Here is a 25,084-nt window from a genome sequence, read left to right as displayed (position 1 = left end):
TTGGTCAGGAAGTCCAGTAACCATTTGCAGATGAGGGAACTGATGCCCAGGTCTGTCAGTTTCCTGATGAGTTGTGAGGGGTGGGTTGTATTGAACGCTGAACTGAAGTCTATAAACAGCATTCTGGCGTAGGTGTTGTTGTTGTCCAGGTGTGAGACGACAGAGTGCAGTGCGATGGAGACTGCATCCTCTGTGCTCCTGTTCTGGCGGTATGCGAATTGGTGGGGGTCCAGGGTGGGGGGGAGACAGGATTTGAAGTGTGCTAGGACCAGCTGCTCTAAGCACTTAGTGATGATGGGGGTGAGTGCTACTGGGCGGTAGTCATTGAGGCAAGATGGGTTGGAGTTTTTGGGTATCGGGACGATGGAGGTGGATTTGAAGCAGGCCGGTACCACAGCGTGGGCCAAGGACAGGTTGAATATGTCTGTGAGCACTCCTGCAAGCTCCCCAGAACACGCTCTGAGAACACGCCCGGGTATGCCATCAGGGCCTGCAGCCTTGTGGACATTGATCCTGCTCAGCACCGCTCCTACATCGGTGGGGGAGAGAGTCAGAGGTTGGTGGTCTGGCGTCACGTCTGCTTTGGTTGTGGTTGTGGGGTTCCCTCGCTCAAAACGAGCATAAAAGTTGTTGAGCTCGTTGAGGAAGGAGACATCAGAGGATGCGGGGGAGGGTTTGGTGGTCCTGTAGTCTGTGATAGTCTGGAGTCCTTGCCACATGCGTCGGGGGTTGGAGTTGGAGAAGTGTTCTTCTACCTTCTTTTTGTAATGGTGTTTGGCTTTTTTGATGCCCTTCTTTAGATTAGCCCTGGCTGTGCTGTAGGCGTGTGCATCTCCTGACCTAAAGGCGGTGTTGCGGGCCTTCAGGAGGAGACGAACATCCCGGTTCATCCAAGGCTTCTGGTTGGGGTACATGGTGATCCGTTTCTGGGTGGTGACACTGTCTGTGGTTTTGGAGATGTAATCCAGTACAGATGAGGCGTACTGGTCCAGGTCTGTGTGGGTGAACGTATTCCAGTCTGTGTTTTTAAATCTGTCCTGGAGCACTGCGTCTGTCCCCTCTGGCCACACTTTAATTGTCCTCACAGCAGGTTTCACACGTTGGATGAGTGGTGAATACCGAGGTGTGAGGAACAGGGAGAGATGGTCCGATTGTCCAATGTGGGGGAGGGGTGTGGCTTTGTAGGCTCCAGCCAGATTGGAATACACATGGTCTAAAGTCTTGTCTCCTCTAGTGTGGCAGGAGACATGTTGGTGGAATCTGGGGAGGACTGTCTTTAAGTTGGTGTGGTTGAAGTCGCCAGCAACAATAAAAGCAGCCTCGGGGTGTTTATTCTGGTGTTTGTTAATGGCTGCAGAAAGTTCTTTCATGGCCAACCTAGCATTAGCGTCGGGGGGTATATACACGGCAGTGAGTATGATCGAAGTGAGTTCTCTGGGGAGATAATAAGGTCTGCATTTGACCATTAAAAACTCCGCATTAGGTGAGCAGTGACTCTCAGTAGTAGTGCAGTTCATGCACCAAGCATTATTAATATAAATGCACAAACCTCCACCTCTGGTCTTGCCGGAGTCATCTGCTAGCCTGTCGGCTCGGTGTGTGTGGCGTCCTGCTAACTCGATAGCATTGTCCGGGCAGCTGTTGTTCAACCATGTTTCGGTGAAAAACATGACATTTGAGTCCATAATCCGTCTGTTGTTAGTGATGGAGAGCCGTATGTCATCCATTTTGTTTGCCAGAGAACGGACATTGGCGAGGAAAATACTGGGTAAAGGCAGCCGGTGTGGTGTTAGCTTTAGCTTAGCCCGTAGCCCTCCGCGCTTACCTCGCCTTTGTTTACGATCTCGGCGCCGTCTGCGTGCAATTCCGCCCAGCCGGGGAGAGTGGGCAGCCTCCGGTGTTCTGGAGATCTCTGGGATGAGTCGCATCATGTGATGCCATGCCCGTAGCAGCTTTGCAACCAAGCAGGCTGGCCTTAGGACACTTTCTTAAAGAGCATGTTCTCCTTCTGAACTTCCTTCTTTTTAACAGCAGTCAGGCTACATGGTTCACTGTAACTGTGCTAAAAAACCCTAATTTCTCTGTGAAATCACTCGTTCACTTGGTAAGGAAACATTTCACTGTTACTCTCTAAAACTAATAATTATTTATTCTTTTACTTAAATGAAAGACGCATTAAGTAATTTTAAATGTAATATGTATTAAATTTTACTTAGTTGTGTTGTTGTTTTACATGAACTGTGTGATTATAGATTCAGAGAGATCACTGCTAAGAAAAACTATGTTGTTAAATAGGGGAAGTTCTCTTGTGAAACAACTTTAACAGACTGTCAGTGCTGTTTTAAAACTTCATGTGTGGAATGATTAGATAAACAGATTTCTTTGTGTTTGTGTGTTAAAATGCAGGAAAGGAGTTTGTGAACATGGTGAAAGTCGGCATGTTATCGGTTCTCCTCTTTGTTTCAGGTGAGCCGTTTGTTCACTTATATTGAAATCATTTAAAATGTGAATTTTATTTGGAAGAAAAAGTGAACCTACAGCTACTTTTTCCAACTGTTATTGTCCTAACTTGAAATTGAAATTCTTTAATTGGTAATTTCTCTTTGGTTTGTTTACAAAACAAGAATTTAAATGATAACAGAAGAAGAAGTCAAATGACTGAAAGGGTGTTGGCTGAAGCTACAGCTTGTAACACCTACAGCTTAAGATAAAATAAAGAAAGTATATTAAATCAACTACACTTTTAATGTCTAATTTAAAAACTGAATCATGACAAAAGAAAAAGAAATAATCACTAACCCTTTATGTCTAATTCAGGTCCAGATGAGCTCTGTTAAAACCTGTGATTGCGTAATAAACACACAGATACAAAAATCTAACGACAACAATCACTTAATCTAAGATTATGTTTTAAGTCTCGCCTGGACTACAGTACAGTATTAATATGTGAATAACTTAATCCATGAATTGTATTTACAGGTGCTTTGGCAGACTGTACAAAAGAACCAGCACTCTCCATAACTGCACCAGAGAAGCTGGAAGCACTGAGTGGATCTTGTTTGCAAATCCCATGTAGCTTCAGACCCAAAGACGAACAGAAATTTATCAGCACAAGAAAAACCTTTGGAGTGTGGATTAAAAATTATGATAGATTTGGCATTTATCCAAACAATGTGATCTTCAACAGCAGTGGAGCAGTTAGCATCTATCCAATGAGTATTACTGGGAACCTGAGTCAGAGAGACTGCACCACTCTGTTTTCTAATTTAACCAGAACATACACAGACACATACTTCTTCAGAGTAGAGAGTGAACCATTCAAGTCGACAGCTTCTTGTGATCCTCTTCAAATAACAGTCAGAGGTGAGTTATTTTTTTTTTTAAATGTAATGTTTAATAATAAAATAACAGTAACCCACATTCAGGTAGTTGCTCTCTATTCTTTTCCTAAAATATCTGCTGAAGCTAAAAAAAAAAAAAAACGCAATATAGGGTCAGTGATTGTCCTGACTTAAAGTTTATTCATGTGTGGCATGCAACTCTTTCCAAAAAAAAGTCAGGCTGTAAAATGTAAAAATCAGAATGCAACAATTTTCAAATCATTTATAGTGTCCGTAATTTCCTCAGTGCAGACAGACCAGTTTGACACCTGGACTCTTTCATCAAACATAGAAAAACAGACGGATGCATTTTTGACTATTTTCGAAAACAGGTTTGATCAGTTGAAGCCAGTTTTAATCTCCGTCTCACTTCATGTAAAATAATTTCACCTAGACGAAGCAAGAATGGACTTTTAACTTCTATTTCTGCATCCAGCTCTACTGATGGCTTTCAGAAGTGTTCCTGAGCTCATGCACTGATTCTTTTGACAGAACTGTCTGTGTTCAGTGCAGTTTGACCTGAGGCCATGAAGATCACAGTCATTCAATAATGATTTGGGGATTTTTACAGTGTGTGTAGAGATTCCCCAACTGCTAATTTGTTTTAAACATCAAACATGTGACAACAGAGTGTTTTTTAATAACAGTGCAAAGTGTAGTGTGCAGTGCAATGCAGTATACTGGATTGGTGTGTGTTAAGTGCAGAGTTTAAATAAATAACAGAAGAAATAATTCCATATATACATACATAGTATGAATTTAGAACAGGTTTTGAAAGCATTAGGTTTGCAGACTTTAATCAGTGGTGCAAAGAGCAGTTTGATTTTATGTGAAACCACAGATTCTCCTTGGAGGCCCAATATTACAATCCCAGGTGATCTGAAGGAGAAGGAGTCTGTCACTATAACCTGCTCAGCTCTCACTCCCTGTCCACACTCCCCTCCTCAACTCACCTGGAATCTCCAACAAGACTCTCCCAACAAAATAGAGGAAAACACAGATGGAAGCTTTACAACTAAAATCCAGCAGACCATCACTCTGTCAGACACACATGATGGAAAGAAGATCAGCTGCTCTGCCAGATATCCTGTGAACCAAGGAAAAGACACCAAGACAGCAGAGACAGAAGAGACTCTCAGTGTTTCATGTAAGACAGTCAGAGTTTGTTGTTGAACCGGATCCTATAGGACAACATGATTTGTGTGATATGTCTTTGTTTGTTTGTTTCTCCAGATGCTCCTAAAAACACCTCAGCATCCATCAGTCCATCAGGTTTGGTGTCAGCAGGCAGCTGGGTGAACCTGACCTGCTCCAGCAGAGCCAAACCTCCAGTCAGCAGCTTCATCTGGTTCAAGAAGAGCAGAGATGGAGCTGTGAAAGTATCTGAAGGAGAGATTTACAGCTTCAGTGTAACAGATGGAGGAGTTTATTACTGTGTGGCCACTAATGATCTGGGTAATCAGACATCAGGAGTGATTCATGTGACTGAAGGTAAGGTTACTCAGCAGATTTCTTTTCTTTTCGTTTCAATTCTACGCTTATCCTTTTCAGGGTAGCGGGGACCTGGAGCCTATTTCAGCTGTCTTAGGGCGAGAGGCAGGGTACACCCTGGACAGGTCACCAGTCTGTTGCAGGGCTAACATAGAGACAGACAACCATTCACACACTCAAATTCACAGCTATGGGCAATAAATAGTTGTCAATTAACCTAACCCCACTAACTGCATGTCTTTGGAATGTGGGAGGAAGCCGGAAGTATCTGGGGAGAGAACCCACGCAAACACAGGGAGAATATGCAAACACTACACAGAAAGGGCCTCACCTGATAGTGGAATTGAACTATCAGGTGGTGCCACCATGCTGCAGCATTTTCTTCTTTTTTTTTTATTTATTTTTTTTGATTATTCCATTTTTGTGATATATCTCAGAAGAAAGTAGAAACAGAAATGTGTTTTATCTGAGACTGAATTTGTTTTATGAAGTTCAAAAATTTTATTTCATCCTAAAATGTGTGGTTTTTCATGTGTTAGACTTAAAAACTTTTTTTCCCTTAAATGGTCTTATTTACTCTTAAATGTTCATTCTCTCACATACTGTGTTAATCAATCTCAAATCTTGTTGCATTACAGGTGGAAACCTGGTTGGTGTCTACACTATAGTGAAGACTGTGGGAATCATAATGCTTGTGATCACACTGATGGTTTTTGTTTGGTGAGACAAATGTTTCTGTGATACACTCATGTGAAACCACAAACAAACGCATCTGTTGTAAAATAAAATAATTCATTTTTTCTTATATTTTTGTTTTTCCTTCAGCTGGTTCAGATCAAGACGCTCCAACAATCCAGAGACTGAAAGCTGTGAGATGAGCAGAGTCACATCACAACACATCAACTAAAGTTTCCGCAGGAGGAAAAACTCCACCTGAAAATATCACTGAATTCACTGCTGTGATGTTAAACAGTTGAGTAGAGATGGTGTTGCAGGAATGGAGACATTTCCTTTGTGGACAAGTTCATCCCACTCCTCAACTGGACTGAAATTTTTTAATAGGACCTGCTTCACTCTAAGGTCAAGCATTTTATCCATGAACATTGATCTAACCCTACACTTATGTAAGACTGCTGCAGCATGATGCTTGGACAATCCTGGCAGTTTCCACTCCATTACAGTTTCAGCCATTTTCCTAACATTAGTATTAGATTCAGAATCAGACTCATCTTTATTTGGCCAAGTTTGTGCACACAAACAAAAAAAAAGGAACAAGTTACACAAAGTCTTAAGAAACTATACAAAGTATTGTTGCCAAACTGAGTTGTGTAATATTCATATGTGTTATGACCTGAATGATGTAAGAGTGGGTCATTTCACAGTGTTCATCAGAATGACAGCCTGGGGGAGGAAACTGTCTCTGTGCTTTTTGTAAACAGTGGTCTGTAGCGCCTGCCTGAAGACTGCAGTTTGAACGGTTTATTTCTGGGATGTGAGGCGTCTGCAGAGATGTTTTCCACCTGTTTCTTAACCCTGGACTTCCACAGGTCCTGGATGGAGGGAAGATTCTCTCTGCAGACCTGACTGTCCGTTGAAGTCTGGACCCTAAATAGCTTTTCCACTGATAACTACGGCCCCCTTGTGGAACTTTGCCAAAACAATTACAAGTATTTGAATGCCCCGAGGTGCTCAGGCGGATGTGGGGGAATATCAGTGCTTTACAAGTGCAACTTGTAAAGTTGTCATTCGTTTACTTTGAGCTCATATCATCCCCTTCAAATCTAAGTATGAAAATCAATTTTGGTGTGTTATTATCCACCAACTTCCTAAATCCTGTGACTTCCAGAATTAATTCTCTCATCTGTTTTCATATATTGCCAATTTGACCGATTCCCTTTCATCGGTAATTGTGATTTAAACACTTGTGATAGTAAAGTATGGAACCCCTGGATCCGGTTTTTAGTCCCATCTTATCCATAACCTCCCTGCATATGTTGTCACGGTCCTGGGCCATTGACCCATTGACCCATTGTCAATGCTGCAGCAGTCTTACATAAGTGTAGGGTTATATCAATGACCCATTGTCTTTGCAAGCTCCTTTGACGACCCATTGTTTAGTGTTCTCTGTGCCTCCCTTATGTTTGGCCTCTGTGTTTCTTAGTTGCTCTGTTTCCCCTGTCATGTGTATCCCCTAGTCAAGTCCGCGTCTCAGTGTTACGTTTCCTGTTTTACTTTGAAAATCTGTGTCTTTGGTGAATCTATTGAGTGTTGCTTCCCTTGGGTCTTGTCATGTCTGATTTCTCCCAGCTGTGCTCTCCTTCTGTGTCTCATTCCCCTCGTTATTCCCCAGTGTATTTAAGCCCTGTGTTTCGCTGTGTCACTGTTTTGTCCTCTCTCATGCTGTGTGTTTCCTTGTGTGCCTCTTGGTGAAGTTAAGGTTTTATTCTCGAGCAGTGTTGGGTAAGTTACTTTAAATTAGTAACTTAGTTACATTACTAGTTACTTCTATCAAAAGTAACATCGTTACTTTCAAAGTAACTAGTTACTAGGGAAAGTAACTTTAGTTTTACTCAGAATTCTCTTGTTAATGTGTTGTTTCTGTAACTGGATACCCAGCAAGATTGGCAGTCTTCTAGCTTGCTTACTTGCCACAAGTGCACTGTGCCACCTACCAATAGAAAGCAAAAAAAGTAATCTGCATATTTCCACGAGAGAAATCCCACGCCTGGACCATCGTTGACCGCCGCCATGATTCTAGCCTACGTCACAGCATCATGTGCGCTTTTTATATCCAACACAAAAACTGCAAGTGTGGTGCTTTCGACTGTACTCAGAACTTGGAAATTCTGCCTTCCGAATAGGAAGATGTAGGTAACACCAGGCTGCAGATGAGCTGCATACAGGGCTGGACTGGGTTAGAAAAATCAGCCTGGGCATTTTGACAAGAGACCGGCCCACCATTATAGGAAAAATCATAAAGCCTTTGAATGAAAACAAATGCTGTTGTGACAGTGATGTACACTGTTCTGATGGTATATATGCATCAATCTATCAATCGCTAGACATTTTAAACGAGAATAAGAAAGAAAAGTACTTCTTTGTGCCCCCCTCTCCCTGTTAATGCCCTACCTGGCCCCCTGGTAAAACTTTGCTAGACCCGCCCCTGCACAGTTACCAGCTGTCAGCTACTTAGAAAAGGATCCTGGTGTTATTTGTCTCAGAGAAACAGTTCATAACTTCCCTTCAACTCATTCATGGCACCCAAAAGGTAAACCTGTTTCTCCATCACCTGTTCAGCTCTGATGATTCAGTAAGGACATCTCCTGGTTTCATCTTCATGTTTCCCTCTCACCAGATAACCAAACCGATATCATGACCAGCAGGTTTACAGCGGTGGCTCCAGAAAACATCAGCTGATACTAGAAATTAATATGAAATAAATTCTAACAGCTGATCAAGCTTAAACGTGCTGCTGTTGTTGAGCACAACGTCCACTGGTTTCCTCTTTCTGGTGCAAAGTGGGCGATAAACAAAAAAGAGACGGGACTTGTGACAGAAAAGCCGATCAGCTTATCATTGATCAGTTTCAAGATTGAAGTACAATGTGGGCCATTTATATGGATACACCATAATAACATGGGAATGGTTGGTGATATTGAAGTCCTGTTTGTGGCACATTAGTATATGTGAGGGGGGAAACTCCTCAAGATGGGTGGTGACCATGGTGGCCATTTAGAAGTCGGCCATCTTGGATACAACTTTTGTTTTTTCAATAGGAAGAGGGCCATGTGACACATCAAACTTATTGGTAATGTCACAAGAAAAACTGTGCTTGGTTTCAACGTAACTTTATTCTTTCATGAGTTATTTACAAGTTTCTGACCACTTATAAAATGTGTTCAATGTGCTGCCCATTGTGTTGGATTGTCAATGCAACCCTCTCCCACTCTTCACACACTGATAGCAACACCGCAGGAGAAATGCCAGCACAGGCATCCAGTATCCGTAGTTTCAGGTGCTGCACATCTCATATCTTCACACCATAGACAATTGCCTTCAGATGACCCCAAAGATAAAAGTCTAAGGGGGTCAGATCGGGAGATCTTGGGGGCCATTCAACTGGCCCACGATGACCAATCCACTTTCCAGGAAACTGTTAATCTAGGAATGCTCAGACCTGGCACCCATAATGTGGTGGTGCACCATCTTGCTGGAAAAACTCGGGGAACGTGCCAGCTTCAGTGCATAAAGAGGGAAACGCATCATGTAGCAATTTCAAATATCCAGTGGCCTTGAGGTTTCCATTGATGAAGAATGGACCCACTATCGTTGTACCCCATATACCACACCAAACTTGCTGAATGAAGCAAGGACAGCCACTGATGTTCCTTCATTAGTGACAGTTTTCTTGCGTCCACATTTTGGCAAATCCAACACTGAACCAGTTTCACGAAACTTGGCAAGCAGTTTGCTAACTGTAACATGGGAGAATTGGTGGTCTTGTAGGGTGTCTTGCATTGAAATCTGCTGCAACGACCCGGTTACTGCTTTCACCAGATATCAACACAATTTCTAACCGCTCCTCACGTGTTAATCTCTTCGACACGTCAATGGCTGTGAACAAAGAGAAACTTGTAAATAACTCATAAAAGAATAAAGTTACGTTGAAACCAAGCACACCATTGTTTTTCTTGTGACATTACCAATAAGTTTGATGTGTCACATGGCCCTCTTCCTATTGAAAAAAACAAGTTGTATCCAAGATGGCCGACTTCTAAATGGCCACCATGGTCACCACTCATCTTGAGGAATTTGCCCCCTCACATATACTAATGTGCCACAAACAGGACTTTAATATCACCAACCATTCCCATTTTATTACCGTGTATCCATATAAATGGCCCACCCTGTAGAAACAGGAGAGGGAGGAGGAGAGAATGAGAGAACTCCAGCTTTGTCTTTTTCATTGTAGCCGAAGTACGGGACAAACTGTGTTCCTTTTCACCTCAATACGAAACGCGTAATATTTTCTCAGAATATGAGACAATTCCCTTTTTTTTTTTTTTTTTTTTTTTTTTTTTTTTTACGGGATGTTTGGCAACTCTAATAATTAACCTTCTGAACAACATAAAGTTCAGCATCAGTAACATCATAGCACCCACCCAGTTGTATAGAAACTCTGTCATGCTAGCTAGTACCCAGTACGAAAAAAAATCAGCACAACGAAAATAAACTCCACCTAAACTTGGTTTATATCTGACCCAGATAGACTTAGGACAAGCTGATGGCATAGTCATAACTTCTTACCTGAAGTTCAGTTCACCTGACACTCGGACCGGCGGCCGCCTCGGGTCTCTCCTCCTCCTGCGTCCCCTTTCCCTCATCCACCTGCTGGTCTCCACCACTTGCTAACGTTACTGAATCTGTGGAAGCTCTGCGATAGCCACCACACGAAGTAACGACCCTATCTAAATCCCAGTAACGATTAACGCGTTCCTGATTTTGGCATAATAACTTGTTACCGTGCTCGTTACCACAATGATAACGTAGTTACTGTAACACGTTACTTAACCCTTTAAATCCGGTCGGAGCGGGCACGCTCTGTTTTGCGTAACTATTTTTAAATCCCGGTAGCACTGCAACCACGTAAGCTAGCGCAATAATTTTTTTTGCATATGAAACCGGAGGAGTTGTACTTACATCTTATGCCATCAGCTTGTCCTAAGTCAGTTTCCTTCCACATATAGCTTTGCAAAAATTGCATAAAAAGCACTTGCAGCAACAAAAACATAATATTCCAGAAACACGCTTTGCCGATCCGATCAGCTGTTTGTAACACTTCCTATGTCCATCAGCGTAAACTATCGCATGTCCTCCATGTCCTGCCCGAAACCGGAAGGGACGTCATTTTACGGAAATGTAGTTTTTTACCATCAGGGCCTTATGAGCCTATACTGGTGTTTTTAAAAGTCATGTTTGACTTCATGACTTTCTGTGTCGTTTCTGGGATGCTTAGGACTCAAATTGCACTGCTGGAAATAGTTTATTTTGATGCACATGCTGTTTTTTTGCAAATTTGCACTATAATTATTTTCGTTTTTCCTGCAGTATATAAAAATTGGTGTATTTCAAAAATAAAACTATGAAGACACTTAAAATAAATTTCCTGTGGTGGGAAACTATTTTGTGCAACTTTTTTGTATTTACAGTTTTGAGGGATAAGCCTCTTAAATTTCTCTAATGTCAGATTATAATATTATTTTATGCCATGTTAGACCCTTAATTAAAGATGGTGAATTATTATGTAGTTTTAGTTTGCATTATTCTCCTGAATTAGAAGAAGGTGATAACTATTGCATTTGTTAAACTGATTTGCATTGCATTAGACTGCTGGTTTATTGTGAATGAATGATATTGTTTTATGATGCATTATACTGCTGAGTTATGAGAAATACTGTTTGCAGAAAGTCATCGCCTTATTTGTCTGATTAGAAGGGAACAGAACATACTGGAGTTTTCTGCCCCATCTCAGCGGGAGCAGATAAACAGGGAGCCAAGGTTGTAGCTTAGGCACTGTGTGAGAGAAAGAATGAATGTTTAGGCTTTTATGATTAGGTGGGGGCCACTAGAGGCTATAAGAGTTTGATCAATGCTCCACCATTTTGAGATCTGATGCTGTCTGCGTACGGTGTCCATCTCCCACGCGTGTGATCATTAAAATCATCGTTTGACTCAACCCGGCCGGACCAGTGTTGTTATTGTGGTTTTTCCTCTTGTATCCATCCCCAATATTTGAATCCGTAACACTAACTAGAAATATATGTTAAAAAAACAAAAATGATTTTCAATTTTTTTGTAGTTTATTGCACTTTTTTGCAATGTATGTAATTACTATGCACTTAATGCAGACATATTATTAAAATTTGGGCTATAATGGTTGTATTGATGTATATCAACTTGAAATGCTCCCAAAAATGGCACTACAGCATGTAAAATATAATATAAGCTCTGGCGGACTTGGTTCTATGGTAGGTCTTTTTTGGGGGCTCGTCCTGTGGTATTGGGGTGGAATTTTGGAGGTTTGGACGGTCCGAGGTTGTCGAACGGACAGGCACAAGCCAGTGGTCTGACGTGAGTGGGCATAAGCCGGCTTATACAAAGGTAAGGCACTACCTGTTGAATTATTTCCAAAGTGTGCCAAATTGGACATGATAAAATTAAAGTCTACTCACTGAAAGTACTGGTAAATGTCTGTTTTGATTTTGATGAAAAAATCTCATGAGTTGAAGCAGTTAGAGGCTGCTAAGAAATTAATGCAGTTAGAGGCTGCTAAGAAATTAATGCAGTTAGAGGCTGCTAAGAAATTGAGTTAGAGGCTCAAGTAGTTTGGTAGGGAATTGGTCATTTTGTGAGTTAGAGGCTCCATTGGTTATGGTTGGGCCTGAGTTGGTCATGTTGTGAGTTAGAGGCTCCATTGATCACTAGGTTGCACCTGCCTCAGTCATACTCTTGTTTTGGGGTGCTGACTGTTGTTTCAAAGTGTTATAAATTATTATAGGACGGCAGTTAGAGGCTGCTAAGAAGCGCAGTGCTCAGAGGTAACGCTTGCCAAGGTCGGGGACGCCTAGGCCTTGTCCTCTTTGAGGGATAGTCAGTTGGTCACTGTGGAGCTTGGGGCACTCCAGAATAACTAGTGGTTGCACCACTCACCGTTTGGAACGGTGTCTGCGCTTTTTTGGACACTGTTAAATTGAGTCAGGGACTTTAGGGATTAGGCCAGATACAGTTAGAGGCTGATACTGGTTAATTGATTACAAAAAAGTTGGACTTTCTTCGGTTGGACCCGTTAACTTAAATTTGTCAAAATTGTGTAGGCGCTAAATCTGCCAGGCCTGACAGTGATTGTAAATATAAGACGTCTTTGTAATATAAAATAATAGAGCTGTGTGAGAGGCTGTGAGTAAGGCTGTGTGTGTGTGACGACAGCGCGCTGCAGCGCTGCGAGCTATTTTTAGATGGTGTGTGAACATGCAAATGAGGTGGCTGCTGTGAAGCGCACAGAGGACTTCTGCTTCCTGTTTAGCGTGTTTTTTGAGTTTTATAATTATAATTTGCAAATACTGTTAAAGACCTGTAAATAAGACGCTGATTTTGCTGATTATAATATTACAAATAAGGTTTTGAATGACTAGGGTGAATGTTTGATGTCTGGCTGAGGTTTGAAATAGAACAGACAAATCGTGCACGATTTAGACCGACACTTCAGTCGGCAGAGTAAGATTGTGTGAGAAATACAGCTGTGATTTGTTTCAGTTTTATGGTGTGAAGCAGGATTTATAAGATTTTTAAAGTGACTCTTGGTTCAGCCCAATAATATAAGCGGTTACATTTGATTTACTGTTGGTTTTATCATAATATAGGGTGTGATCAAGCACGAATTTCAGCTGTGTGTGTGACAGGAACTCTGCATGCCCATAAAAGGCAACGGCCAGACTGTGAGAAGTATGCACCGAGAGAGAGAGAGAGTAAAATCTAGTCAGATGAAGTAAGTGAAGGTTTTTAGAAAAGAAATAGTAAGTGGATGTTTTCAGAAAAGAAATAGTAAGTGAATGTTTTAGTGTGTTAATACAGGTGGATTTCTCCCAACCTGGAAACCTGAGTACAGCGGCAAAAGCATAAACAGAATTGGGACGACAGACAGGCCAAGCTTTGGCTCAAAAGTTTACAGCTTGACCTCACTTTGTCCCCACCCGGAAAATAAGCTTAAAGGACATCTTCTCCTCCAGTTATCGGTTACCATCACTGGAAATTTGCAGGCAAGTTTTTGACTGAATTGTTGTTGGCACCATGTGTCCCTGAATCTCACAAGCAAGCTCTAACTCCTGGCTGAAGACATGGAATGCTGTTATTTAAGGTGGGAAATCAAAATTTGGGAAACAAAATAAAAACACACACACAACCAGAGAAATGTATGAGAAAGGCACGTGTTAGAGAAATGCCTCGTTTGAGAAAAATGTTATAAAATGAATTTTTTTTTTTGAGAAAAAAGTTAAAATAACCCACCTACAAACGCGCACACACACGCAATGAAGAAACAGCTTACATTCATGAACACGTGAAGATTTTCCAGCAAGGTTAAAGCAGCGAAATTTAACATACACCTGTTGTTAAATGATAAAGTTTATCCACTACTAACAAATAAACTCTCTGGGTTGCAGGACAACAACTTAACTTCAAAAAAAAAAAAAAAAAAAAAAGAGACACTGGTCTGACCAACCAGTGACGCCACGACAAATTTAGTGGTTAAATGATTCAAAGTGTGACATGTTTTCTGCTGATTGATTAATACAAGTGATTACTGAATGAAGGAAAATTCCTTTTTGGGCTTTTAAACATGATTTTAAGAATTTTAACATGTACCTGTGTTGTCCTGTCAGCTTGGTGGGTTATGAGTTGATTATATAGTGAGAAAAAAAACAAAAAAAGGGGGAGAGAAGGCTGACACAGGGCCTGGCCCGGTGTTTCTCCCCTCTCTGAATAACACAGCCAACACAACATCATTTTCCTGTTCGTCTGTTTTTGTTTTTTCTCTTTATGCTTGATTACAGGCTGCTTTGCCGAGGCTGACCTGGACTCCTGCTCTCCCCTCTACCATGTTTGCTCACTCCTCTACCATCTTTGATGTGACCCTGACCAAATGCTACAGCAGCTGGACCCACAACAACAACCTGAAAATGTCAACAGAGCTGCAGGAAAGCGATCTCATGCAGCGGAGACGGAGAGCATTAAATCCAAGGCCCGTTTCACTACACGGGGGAGATTTCCAGACAGCTTCAGCTAACAGAGCTCTGACGAGACGCCCATTAAGCCCAGAGGAAAAGTGAGGCCGAGCAAAAGAATGCTGACCTTAACAACTCTGCATTAAAACTGTGCAGGACAGTGACTGACCAACACGGATGATCGGGCAGCAAAAAGGGCGTGCCAGAGACAGGAGGAGTAACTGAGGTCAGGAGGCACCTCAGAATGGACAAAAGCACAAGAAGAAAATAAGCTGAAGGCACAGGTGTCGGGGCTCGGCCAGGAGCTGACCTCTGAGAAGAGCCGAACAGCAAAGCTGCAGAAGGCCGTGGAGCAAAGCAAGGAAAACATCAATAAACTTTAATCTGACGTGTACGGAAAAGACTCTGAGGTTTCTGCCCTCAGTAAGAGCTCAAGGCATCAGAGCAAAAACTGAGCATGGCTCAGGAGGAGCTGGCTGCTAATCGAACCCATCAGTCAGGCTTAGAGTCCCAGACACAGGACTTGAAATCAGGCTGGAGCTTGCTGGAGCAGGAGGTCGCCAAACCTGACAAGAAGCTCCTACAGCAGGAGCAAGCCCTGAAGGAGCTACAGAAGCAAAAGGGTCAAGTTAAGGAGGAGCTGGACAAGGAGAAGATGCAAGACACTGGAGAAAAGGACTGCCTCAATTGAGGCCAGAACCAGTATGGACAGAACTTTGAGCAGCAGCACCAATGGATGCAAACGGACTGAAATGGAGGAGGGCAGGACCCCAGGGCACGCCTCAGGCCGTGGTTTACCCAGAACACCAGAACAGGAAGGTGATGAACACAAACACACACAAACACATACAAACACACACATCTACATACACTGACTCAGAATGAAGAGAAACACACATATGAACACATATGCACTCGTTGATTCACTGAGAACTGACACACGTGCTGAGTCAATTGAGTGAGAAATGACACACACACACACACACACAAATCGAGATGCTGATTCAGTTCACTGAGAAGTGATCCACACACACACGCTGCTGCAATGAAGAATGCTTTACTAACAAATGCTTATGCTGACACGCAAAATGCTGCACACAAACGTCCAAATACAGAATCTGTTACAACAACAAGAAGCCATTGATTGTTTATTGGTTAAATGCATTTCATGTCACCCAGAGGGCATTTGTGTAGATTTGGGGGACAGGGTCTAAAGCAGTTTGGTTATGAAAACAATGTCTGTGCGTGATGTCTGTCTATGGCTCAAGGCCTCGACTGAATTGTTTACTGTGCTTCACACAGCCTGATAAGGAGCAGTGGTACAGAGTGTCCTGATGAATTAACGGTGTGAGTTTTATTTCGGAGCGCCACATTTTTGATTGAGATTTAATTGAAGGAGGAACACACTGGGGAAAAAAAAAATAATAATTAAAAAAATAGAGAAAAAAAAGGGGCCAGCCCTTGGATTTACGTAAGCATCTCGCGTGTATTTAACACAATTGCCTCAGGCTTTAAAGCTCTGTACGAAATCCAACAACTCAATTTGTTCTCATTGAGATGACACAATACGATCTAATAAGAGTGGTTAGCTGCTGAACTCACGGAATTCACAACACCGCATAAGATTTCAAACTACAGGAAAATCACTGGAGTTATAAGAGGCAGACAACGACACACACACCACATGCATGCTATTGCTATTTATTGTGAATTAACCTGTCAAGGGCAAGAACAAAATAATTCTGCATCAAATACCGGAAATCATAGCTTTCCTGTATTTCCTACATTGTTGGCATGCTGGTTAGTGCTGTTGCTCCACAGTAAGAAGGTCTTGGGTGCAGGTCCACAGTCTGGCTAGTTTGCAGTGGTTTCTCTCTGGGTATTCTGGTTTCCTGCCACAGTGAAAAGTCATGCAGCTATTAGAGCTAGGTTAATTGATGATTCTAAATTATCCATGAATGTGAGTGTGAATGGCTGTTTGTTTCTATCTGATAGACTGGTCAGCTATCACTTCAGGGTTATTTCCCAGCCCTGGTGCAACCAGGAGAAAGATAGAAGGATGGTAGTTGTTGTAGACCCATTTAATTTTATGGTAACCAGGATCTAGACTTTGTTGAGCCGTATGCAATATGAAGACAACATGTAGTATTTAAGTGACCAAGTAGAATTTGAATAAAAGTTATTGAATAGTGTTGAAATAAACTGACAGAATTGAAGGATCAAAATATTCCAGGAGCTCAACTTACTCCATCTGAACATGTTTCAATCGTGTTTTATGAACACAAAATGCACAGGTTTACTGAATATGAAAAGGTTGTGTTGATTTAACTCAGTTGTTTGAGTTTCTGTCGGAGCAAAACATTTGTGTGCAACCAGTGTCCACTATTGAATCGAGTAAATCCAACGTGTTTTTTTGTCAGGGCAAAAAGGAGTTACGGTCCCTGTATTCCTACACAATATTGTCCCAGGAGGGAGAAAAACCTTCTGGCGAAGTTTTGGTTGATTTTTGAGTTTTGCTTAACACTAGGTTGATTTCATCAGTGAGGTTTGGATTGTTTTCTTTCTCTAAGAGAGAGAAAGATGGTTTTATGCTTGGACATGTTTGCAATGGGCCCCAGTATTTGTTATTATATGAGTATTTTATTGGTTACGTTTGTTTTTGCTTTTGTTACAGTGCACTGAAATAAGAACATCTGAGAGGTGTGATCCACCGGTGGTGATATTTTGGTATTTTGTGAGTTCCTGATTTAACAAATCAGCTCTTTAATCCAGGCCTGAGAGATTGAACTTTAAAGCGCTATAAAATATTCTTACTGACGACAGTCGCAAAGTGTTTTTCTCCATGATTATAATGGGCTTGGGGGAAATTCGCTTATATGGGACACTGATCACATGAGAAGTCCTGAGCCTAAAAGGATTGCAGCGAGTCAATCCAGTCAAAAAACAAGGAACTGTTTTCCTTTAAAATGATGACGTCATCTTGCTGGTGATGGAGGCTCGAATAGGTTGCGCGTGAGACTCCATTATCAGCAACTTCTGGTATGAATGTGTGTGGATGTATGCATGTGGCTGGACTGTGATGGACTGACGACTAAAAGTTTTAACTGATTTGATACTGAGACAAAAACGGTACCGACTTTAGGATTAGTAAATGTCCACAAACAATTCACCCAGCCTGTAAAAGAAGGGTGGATGTTTTGTCTTGCTTTGATTTGTTTTTACAAGAACAGAAGGATGACAGAGACAAAAGGGGGAGGCTGTATCTTCACATGAGCGTGAACTGCAGACTTAACCCTTTGGTGGCTAATTTTGAGTTACTGATGTTTGCATTAAGAAAATTGTGTTTTAGTAGCTGTGTTTCGATTAATGTATCACATTATATTGTTGGGAAGGTTAAATGCTAAATTGAAGAAAAGGTTGGATTTCACTCATGACTGAACATGTTATTATTAACCATAGCAGGCCACTGTAAAAAGTCAATTAACTTTTATAGAGGAAAAGAAAAAAAGCCAAAAAAAACACTCTATTGAGGTCTGTGAATAACAGGGGAATGATAGGCTTGTCACATTCAAAATGGAGATATGTAAGGATAAACACTGGTCCCCATCTTTTAGGTCCTTTCATTGAAATAGTCAATAATTCAGAAAAGTAGAGATATAACCGACAGGGGCATGTGCTGAGAGGTGGTGCTGCACAAGAACAAGAGAAAAATAAACAAGGAAAAATTATTGTGTTTAGCTTTGATAAATTCAAATTAAAATGTACCATTACACTCAGAGGTTCAATATGAAATCAAATATATGCTAATTTTGTATGTGAGTACATGACTGGTGACTGTTCTGTCCTGAGCTTTTGTTTTACAGCACCCACTTGACCACACCAACAGTTTCTCGCCACCAAAAGGGGGTACTTGCAAAGAATAGGGAGGAATATCATCAAAACTGGGAAAGGTAAGCCCCAAAAAGGGGGTGATAACACCATAACTTTCACTTATGGTCAAATTCTCAAAATTGACCCCCGGCTTGAAAAATTCTTCAAAACATTTAGAGACAGAGTGGAGTTTTAGATAAATATAATGTGCCAAACCACATGCGGATGGAGAGTTGGAATCGATAACATGGTGAAATAACACGCAGGAAAATATTGACCATGTTGATTATGTTTATTCAAGTGTGCAGAGATTGGCTAATCTGACAAGGAAATGTTATAAAATGAATTGTCGGAACAGTCAGCGTTAAAGTCACCTTTGACAGTCCAGAGCAATGTTATTATCGTTAATAATTCGGTCTAAACTGCTGCAAGTGAATTGGAAACAAAATTTGAATGAATTTAGGACACTTCATACTTATAACACAAGTGATGGTAAGCCATAACTTGATTAGGTAAAGCTATTAAGATAATTATGAGCTGCCTTGACACAAAGAAAGTGGAGTCCTTCACCCTGAAAGGATGGAGTGATGCTCTGCCTCTGTAGTCAAGTTCAGACATAGGCCTTAAGCAATCATGAGCCACTAATAAGCGTGACAGAATTAATAAGCTTAAATAAAGCACATTGGGTGAGCGACCCTGACAAAAGAAAATCTATGAGCACGCGATAAAGTGGATTTGTTAGAGCCCGTTTAACATTTGCCTTTCAGAAAAATAAATAAATAAATAAATTGATTTGCATTTACAGACACACACTAAAAAAAAAAAAAAAAAAAAAAAAAAAAAAATCCCATTTGACACTGATAAATCCCTGTTCAAATAGAGTACATGTAAACGAAATAACGAAAACTAGAAGTGAAAGAAAAAAACATTTTCATTAACAGAAATAAAAATAAGAACAAAAAAGGAAAACTAACTAAAACTATAATGAGCGTTCACAAAACTAACTAAAATTAACTGAAGTTATAGCAAAATGTGTTTAGTTTTCATTGAGGTGTGCGTGTCCTACAATAGTCACGGGTGAAAATGAAGTTTAGTTTCCAGATTTTTTTCTTGCCGTCTCATTATGCCAGCAGGTGGCAGTACGTTAGTCGAGTCGTCTGTGTTGCTGCTCCGTCCACGTGCAGAATCATGTCAGGAAAAGTCAGGAGAAAGCGCCAGAGTCCAATTTGGGATTACTTTGAATATGACTGTGTTTTGGATAAAGCAAGTGTCTTGTAGTGGAAAGAGACAAATTATGAGGGACACTTCTAAGGGGAAAAATCCCACTTTACAAACCTTAAAGTGCACTTGAAAAGCCCACACAAGAAGGCTGACCTGGCTTACCTTGAAAAGGTAAGGGAGAGCTCCCCCACTCAACCCTCATCCCCAGAAAACAGAAGCTAACCCCATGCAAGGCAGTGTGATGCATCCCAAGACAACAGGACTGGGACATCTACATAACTGTGTGAGTCAATTGCCTACAAAAAGATTATCAATTCACTTGAACCAAAATTGCGAACACCCGGTGCGGCAAGAGTTAATAGTCTCAATACCCAAGGATAAGCAGAAGAGCATGACTGATGTGATGAAACTGGGATTTTGTTACACTTAATTATTGCAAACACAACTAAAACTATAACTGAAACTGATCAAAACTAAACTGAAACTAAGGATTTTCAAAAAAAATAAAAACTAGACTGAACTAGCAAACAATTGGTAAAAACTAATTACAACTGACATAAAATTGAAAATCTGAAGTCGAAGCTAAATAAAAATAAAAAAACTAACGAAAATTGCAAATCTATTAGAACCCTGATCCAGACTAAGATGGCATTGGACATCTTCAGGGCGGAAAAAGGTTGGTGTGACCAAGGTGTGGTTTGGCTTGTTGTATGTATGTATGTACGAGATGATATGGCTCTGGATGGACCAGTTACCAGGGCATGGAAGGAGGACAGACTTATTAAATGAGGAGAAGGAATTTTCTGGGATTGGAGATCCTCTGGGTGAGTGGTTGACTAAAAACATGCATAAAATAAAAGCTATTGTTCGTTATTGCTTGGTTATAGATTGATAATTGGCCACATTTACAGCTGTATTGACTTGTTGTGGACGTAGTCTACTTCATGTTTAAGCACTCTAATTAACAGATTGAAAATAGAGACATTAAAGGAAGAATATGCAGCACCACCCTGTCAGACGCCAGTGACGATGGGGCTCAGTGATGAATCAGGTGGGCTGGATTCATGGCTGAATCAAAACAAAGTTTCCCCCGCTGTGGTCAGTGAGGGGGAAAAAAGGGGGAAATAAAATTAAAAGAGGCATGGATAAATGTTTATTTGTGAAGTTTGTAAACGGGATAAAAGGGGGTGTTTTACTGTTATTTTAGCATCAGCATTATTATTGCATCAGAATCATATAACGAGCATTGCATTAATGATTTATTGAAGCTTTTGACATTATATTAACATTTGTGTTCCGGTGATTGTCATAACCTCAGGTTAATCTTCTATTTACAGGTGTCAGGATAATCGTATGATCTTTCATTGCAGGTGTAACCATGATCATTTTTATACATATTGCAGTTTGTTGCTCATTATAGAGTTGTGCTCGAGTTAATAAGGGTTAAAAGCTACAGTCAGCGCGATGTCTGGCTGATCTATGGACTGGAGTGACTTTAAGCATAGAAGGCCGCACGCGCTTACACGACACAAATATCATGCTTTTCTTGGCTCCGGGCGGAGCCTACTGGAGCAATGCACACAGATCACAAGTCACTAACCTTTTCTTTTAATTTTCTAGCTCCGTTGATTTGACACATGGGAATGTGTCAAAAAAGGGGGGGAAGTTGGGTTTTAACATCAAACAAGGGTTATATGAACATTTTTAGGACTTCATTTGTGTTTTAATAACTTAGGTATGGTACAGCTTAAGCTAATAGTGACCCAAGAGGTCTCCGGACTTTTTTAGAGAACCAGTGAGAAGCATAAATCATTTTTCCATGTTTAAGCATTAATCATTGAAATGAATTGAATAGCGTTTAGAAGATAAAATGCCTGTGTTCACGAGAAGCTGAGTACCACACTGGAGAGGAAACCGTGGGACAGTAGGCGGAAGGAAACACAGGAGTGGTTTTACTAATTTCTTACACACCTTGCAAATGTGCTTATAAGGAGTTGGCACTTGGTCTTTTGAAGGTCATAAGCTTCGTCCGGCGTGATGGTCCGGACTGATATATTGCAGGTATTGACTTTGAGTGCAGAGGGCTAAATGCAAACACGCTTACACACACATAGGATATGATTAGAATAAGTCCCGGGGACATTCTGAATATTCTAAACCAATTCTGAATCACCAGCAGGTCAGTAGATAACAACAGTAGATTATTAGGGCTAGGCAGAGAGGTGTTTTGGTTTTCTGTCTCTTACAGAGAAAGGAACAGACACCAGACAAGGTCACAGATATACGAGGATCCTTCGCAGCAGAGGCAGACACAGTGACTGCCGAGACACCAACTGGGTCCAAGTGTCATGGCATTTTGGGCTCTGATAAGTCACCTCAAAAGGATGGATCCCATAAACACAGCAATAACCATGAATGGGTTGGCGGAGATCCAGGAACACCAGACCAACGAGGTTCGAGAGGCTCTTGGGCAAAAGGGGGACACGTTCCTGTTCCTTTTTCTGGGGAATACACGGGATACACAGGACCCGAGGATACACAGATTGTTGTTTGACATCGGGGCAGAATAATCCCCTGATCTGTGCAACGACTGAAGGGTTGTCTAACCCCTGAGGTTAAAGAAAGAAGAGCAGTGGATCACCCAACTGGAAGACACTGGTGGCTGCAGCAATAAAATAAAGGCTAAAAGCTCCTCGGACAGAGGTTCTAGTCTGAGTACGTGTGAAGGGTATAAGGTAGCACCAAAATAAAGCTGTGGGAGAACTGGGGAGTGTCATCTGTACCTGCTACTGTTGGAATAATAGTTCTTCTTGCACCTGGACTGCGCAAACACAGAGGTCATCTCACATATGGTTCGTCCAACAGGGGGACAAAGGGCCTCAGGCGTAAGAAGAAATGAACCCGGCCGCATTGGACTACAGGGTGTAGGTGTGCTCTTTATTCTAAAGAGCACAAAAGGGGGAGTGTCAGATTATAATATTATTTTATGCCATGTTAGACCCTTAATTAAAGATGGTGAATTATTATGTAGTTTTAGTTTGCATTATTCTCCTGAATTAGAAGAAGGTGATAACTATTGCATTTGTTAAACTGATTTGCATTGCATTAGACTGCTGGTTTATTGTGAATGAATGATATTGTTTTATGATGCATTATACTGCTGAGTTATGAGAAATACTGTTTGCAGAAAGTCATCGCCTTATTTGTCTGATTAGAAGGGAACAGAACATACTGGAGTTTTCTGCCCCATCTCAGCGGGAGCAGATAAACAGGGAGCCAAGGTTGTAGCTTAGGCACTGTGTGAGAGAAAGAATGTGAATGTTTAGGCTTTTATGATTAGGTGGGGCCACTAGAGGTTATAAGAGTTTGATCAATGCTCCACCATTTTGAGATCTGATGCTGTCTGCGTACGGTGTCCATCTCCCACGCGTGTGATCATTAAAATCATCGTTTGACTCAACCCGGCCGGACCAGTGTTGTTATTGTGGTTTTTCCTCTTGTATCCATCCCCAATATTTGAATCCGTAACACTAACTAGAAATATATGTTAAAAAAACAAAAATGATTTTCAATTTTTTTGTAGTTTATTGCACTTTTTTGCAATGTATGTAATTACTATGCACTTAATGCAGACATATTATTAAAATTTGGGCTATAATGGTTGTATTGATGTATATCAACTTGAAATGCTCCCAAAAATGGCACTACAGCATGTAAAAATATAATATAAGCTCTGGCGGAGTTGGTTCTATGGTAGGTCTTAAAGGGTTAATAACGTGTTAGTCCCAAAACTGTTCTCCAGTTTACTTTAGTCCTGTATCATTTCTGTGTCGTCAATAAAGCTGCATTTTGAGTTATTCCCATGTGTTGTCATGTAAGTAAGTAAAATTTATTTGTATAGCGCTTTTCACAGATGATAACAAAAAATAATAATAATCACAAAGTGCTTTACAACACAGGAAATGGAAATATAAAACAATATAACAGTAAATAAAACAGCAAATAACTTTCTGCATTTTGGGTTCTCTTCCTGCCTGCACAGAGCCGAATCATAACACATGTCTGATCTACCGACTGGCCACACATTTCTATTTTTTTGACATAGTTTTTCAGTTAGTGTTTTCTTCCCAGAAACTGTTCAGTCTTGTATCTTTAAGGAGAATTTAAGAGCTGTATCAACACATTTTTCAGATGTCAGTGATTCACTTCATGGGTCTAATAGTTTGTCAGAGCTTCTCAGAGTGTGGGGCACACCCCAATGGGCGGCGCAGAACCATTGCAGGGGGAGTGCGGTATGAAAAGGGAAAAACATTTTTCTTGTAAAACAAAGGGGGGCCCCAGCAAAAAAAAAAAAAGTTTGGGAACTACTGGTCTATGTTAATCATCTATATTAAGTTTTAATATAAATGATTAATGAAATTTTTAAGATTCTTATTCTCTGTCTGAAGCTGGCTTTACAGAATGAAATTCTGAAATTGTCTTATTGTGCCTCCATGTAATCTTTAAAGCAATTGTTGATGAGTTTTCTGTTGTATAAATGTAGTCTGTGATCATGGCAGGTAGATACATTCTCTCTGTAAATATTCTAGACTTACAATCCCTCTGTGTGTCAGAGGGCATGCAGACCGTTGTCATGCTGTCTGTTGTTGATTTCTTTGTTAAGGTAAATAAACTGATAGAGTTTCAGTTTATTACTAATCAGTTTTGGGTTTTTTTGTTGGTTTTTTTAGTATTAATTTTTACGATGACCCTAACAGCTTGTAATAACTCCTGATAATAAGTGACGGTCATACTGGGATTTTTAAAAAATATTTTAACCAAGGTTAAGCTTGCAGGCTTAAATCTTTTCGGTTGTGAATGTGAGTTCAGACGTTAAAAATAGACATGTCATATCCTCTCCTTCAACTTTTAAGCAGGAAGGACACAAATGAGTGTATCGTGTAGTTTACTCAGTGGGTATGTCAGTGCTTGCTTTCGCATATGCTGACCACTAGTTTACAGGGTTTATTTTAATTTTGCTTCATTTCACTCTAAAACTGAGACTAAACTAGGACTTGTTTGGTAAGAAAACATTTGATGCTTTTATTTAATGAAACTTAATCTTTTATTTTGTGATTCTTCTTTTAGTGCACTGACAGATACATTTATGTCAGTTTATTTCCTGGTGATTTAGTTTCACTCATTTCATATGTCAGATGTTGTTAATAATGGTTCCTTATGATGACAGCTCGTACTGCAAAGAGGAAGTTTGGATTATGAATTTATTTTAAAGAATAATGAAAAATCTCTTCAAAATACATAATTCAAGTGATTAAATATCTGATGTGTGTTTGTAATTCAAGG

The 25,084-nt window shown here is 40.7% G+C and overlaps 1 protein-coding gene across 1 annotated transcript; it reads left to right on the top strand.

Moving 5' to 3' along the window:
• Positions 1-1,205: 1,205 nt before the first annotated feature.
• On the top strand, positions 1,206-7,319 carry LOC146380120 (B-cell receptor CD22-like). The gene is made up of 7 exons (XM_084939005.1): positions 1,206-2,104; positions 2,407-2,466; positions 2,980-3,363; positions 4,222-4,527; positions 4,614-4,871; positions 5,510-5,591; positions 5,697-7,319. Exons 2-7 carry the CDS (start codon positions 2,424-2,426, stop codon positions 5,776-5,778), a joined length of 1,155 nt encoding a protein of 384 aa, XP_084795131.1. The 5' UTR covers positions 1,206-2,104; positions 2,407-2,423; the 3' UTR covers positions 5,779-7,319.
• The last annotated feature ends 17,765 nt before the right edge of the window (positions 7,320-25,084 follow it).

The sequence above is a fragment of the Perissodus microlepis genome, chromosome 9 (genome assembly GCF_051167445.1).
Source record: "Perissodus microlepis isolate ML-2025 ecotype Zambia chromosome 9, ASM5116744v1, whole genome shotgun sequence".
Classification (NCBI taxonomy): Eukaryota; Metazoa; Chordata; class Actinopteri; order Cichliformes; family Cichlidae; genus Perissodus; species Perissodus microlepis.
Note: the sequence above shows the minus strand (reverse complement) of the source record. Positions and strands in the feature narration are given on the sequence as shown.

Excerpts from the sequence above, each read along its gene's own strand:
- LOC146380120 (XM_084939005.1), top strand. The coding sequence starts at position 2,424 with ATGGTGAAAGTCGGCATGTTATCGGTTCTCCTCTTTGTTTCAG. Across the intron at positions 2,467-2,979 it reads GGTTCTCCTCTTTGTTTCAG|GTGCTTTGGCAGACTGTACA; the intron begins GTGAGCCGTTTG and ends TTGTATTTACAG. Across the intron at positions 3,364-4,221 it reads TCTTCAAATAACAGTCAGAG|ATTCTCCTTGGAGGCCCAAT; the intron begins GTGAGTTATTTT and ends GTGAAACCACAG.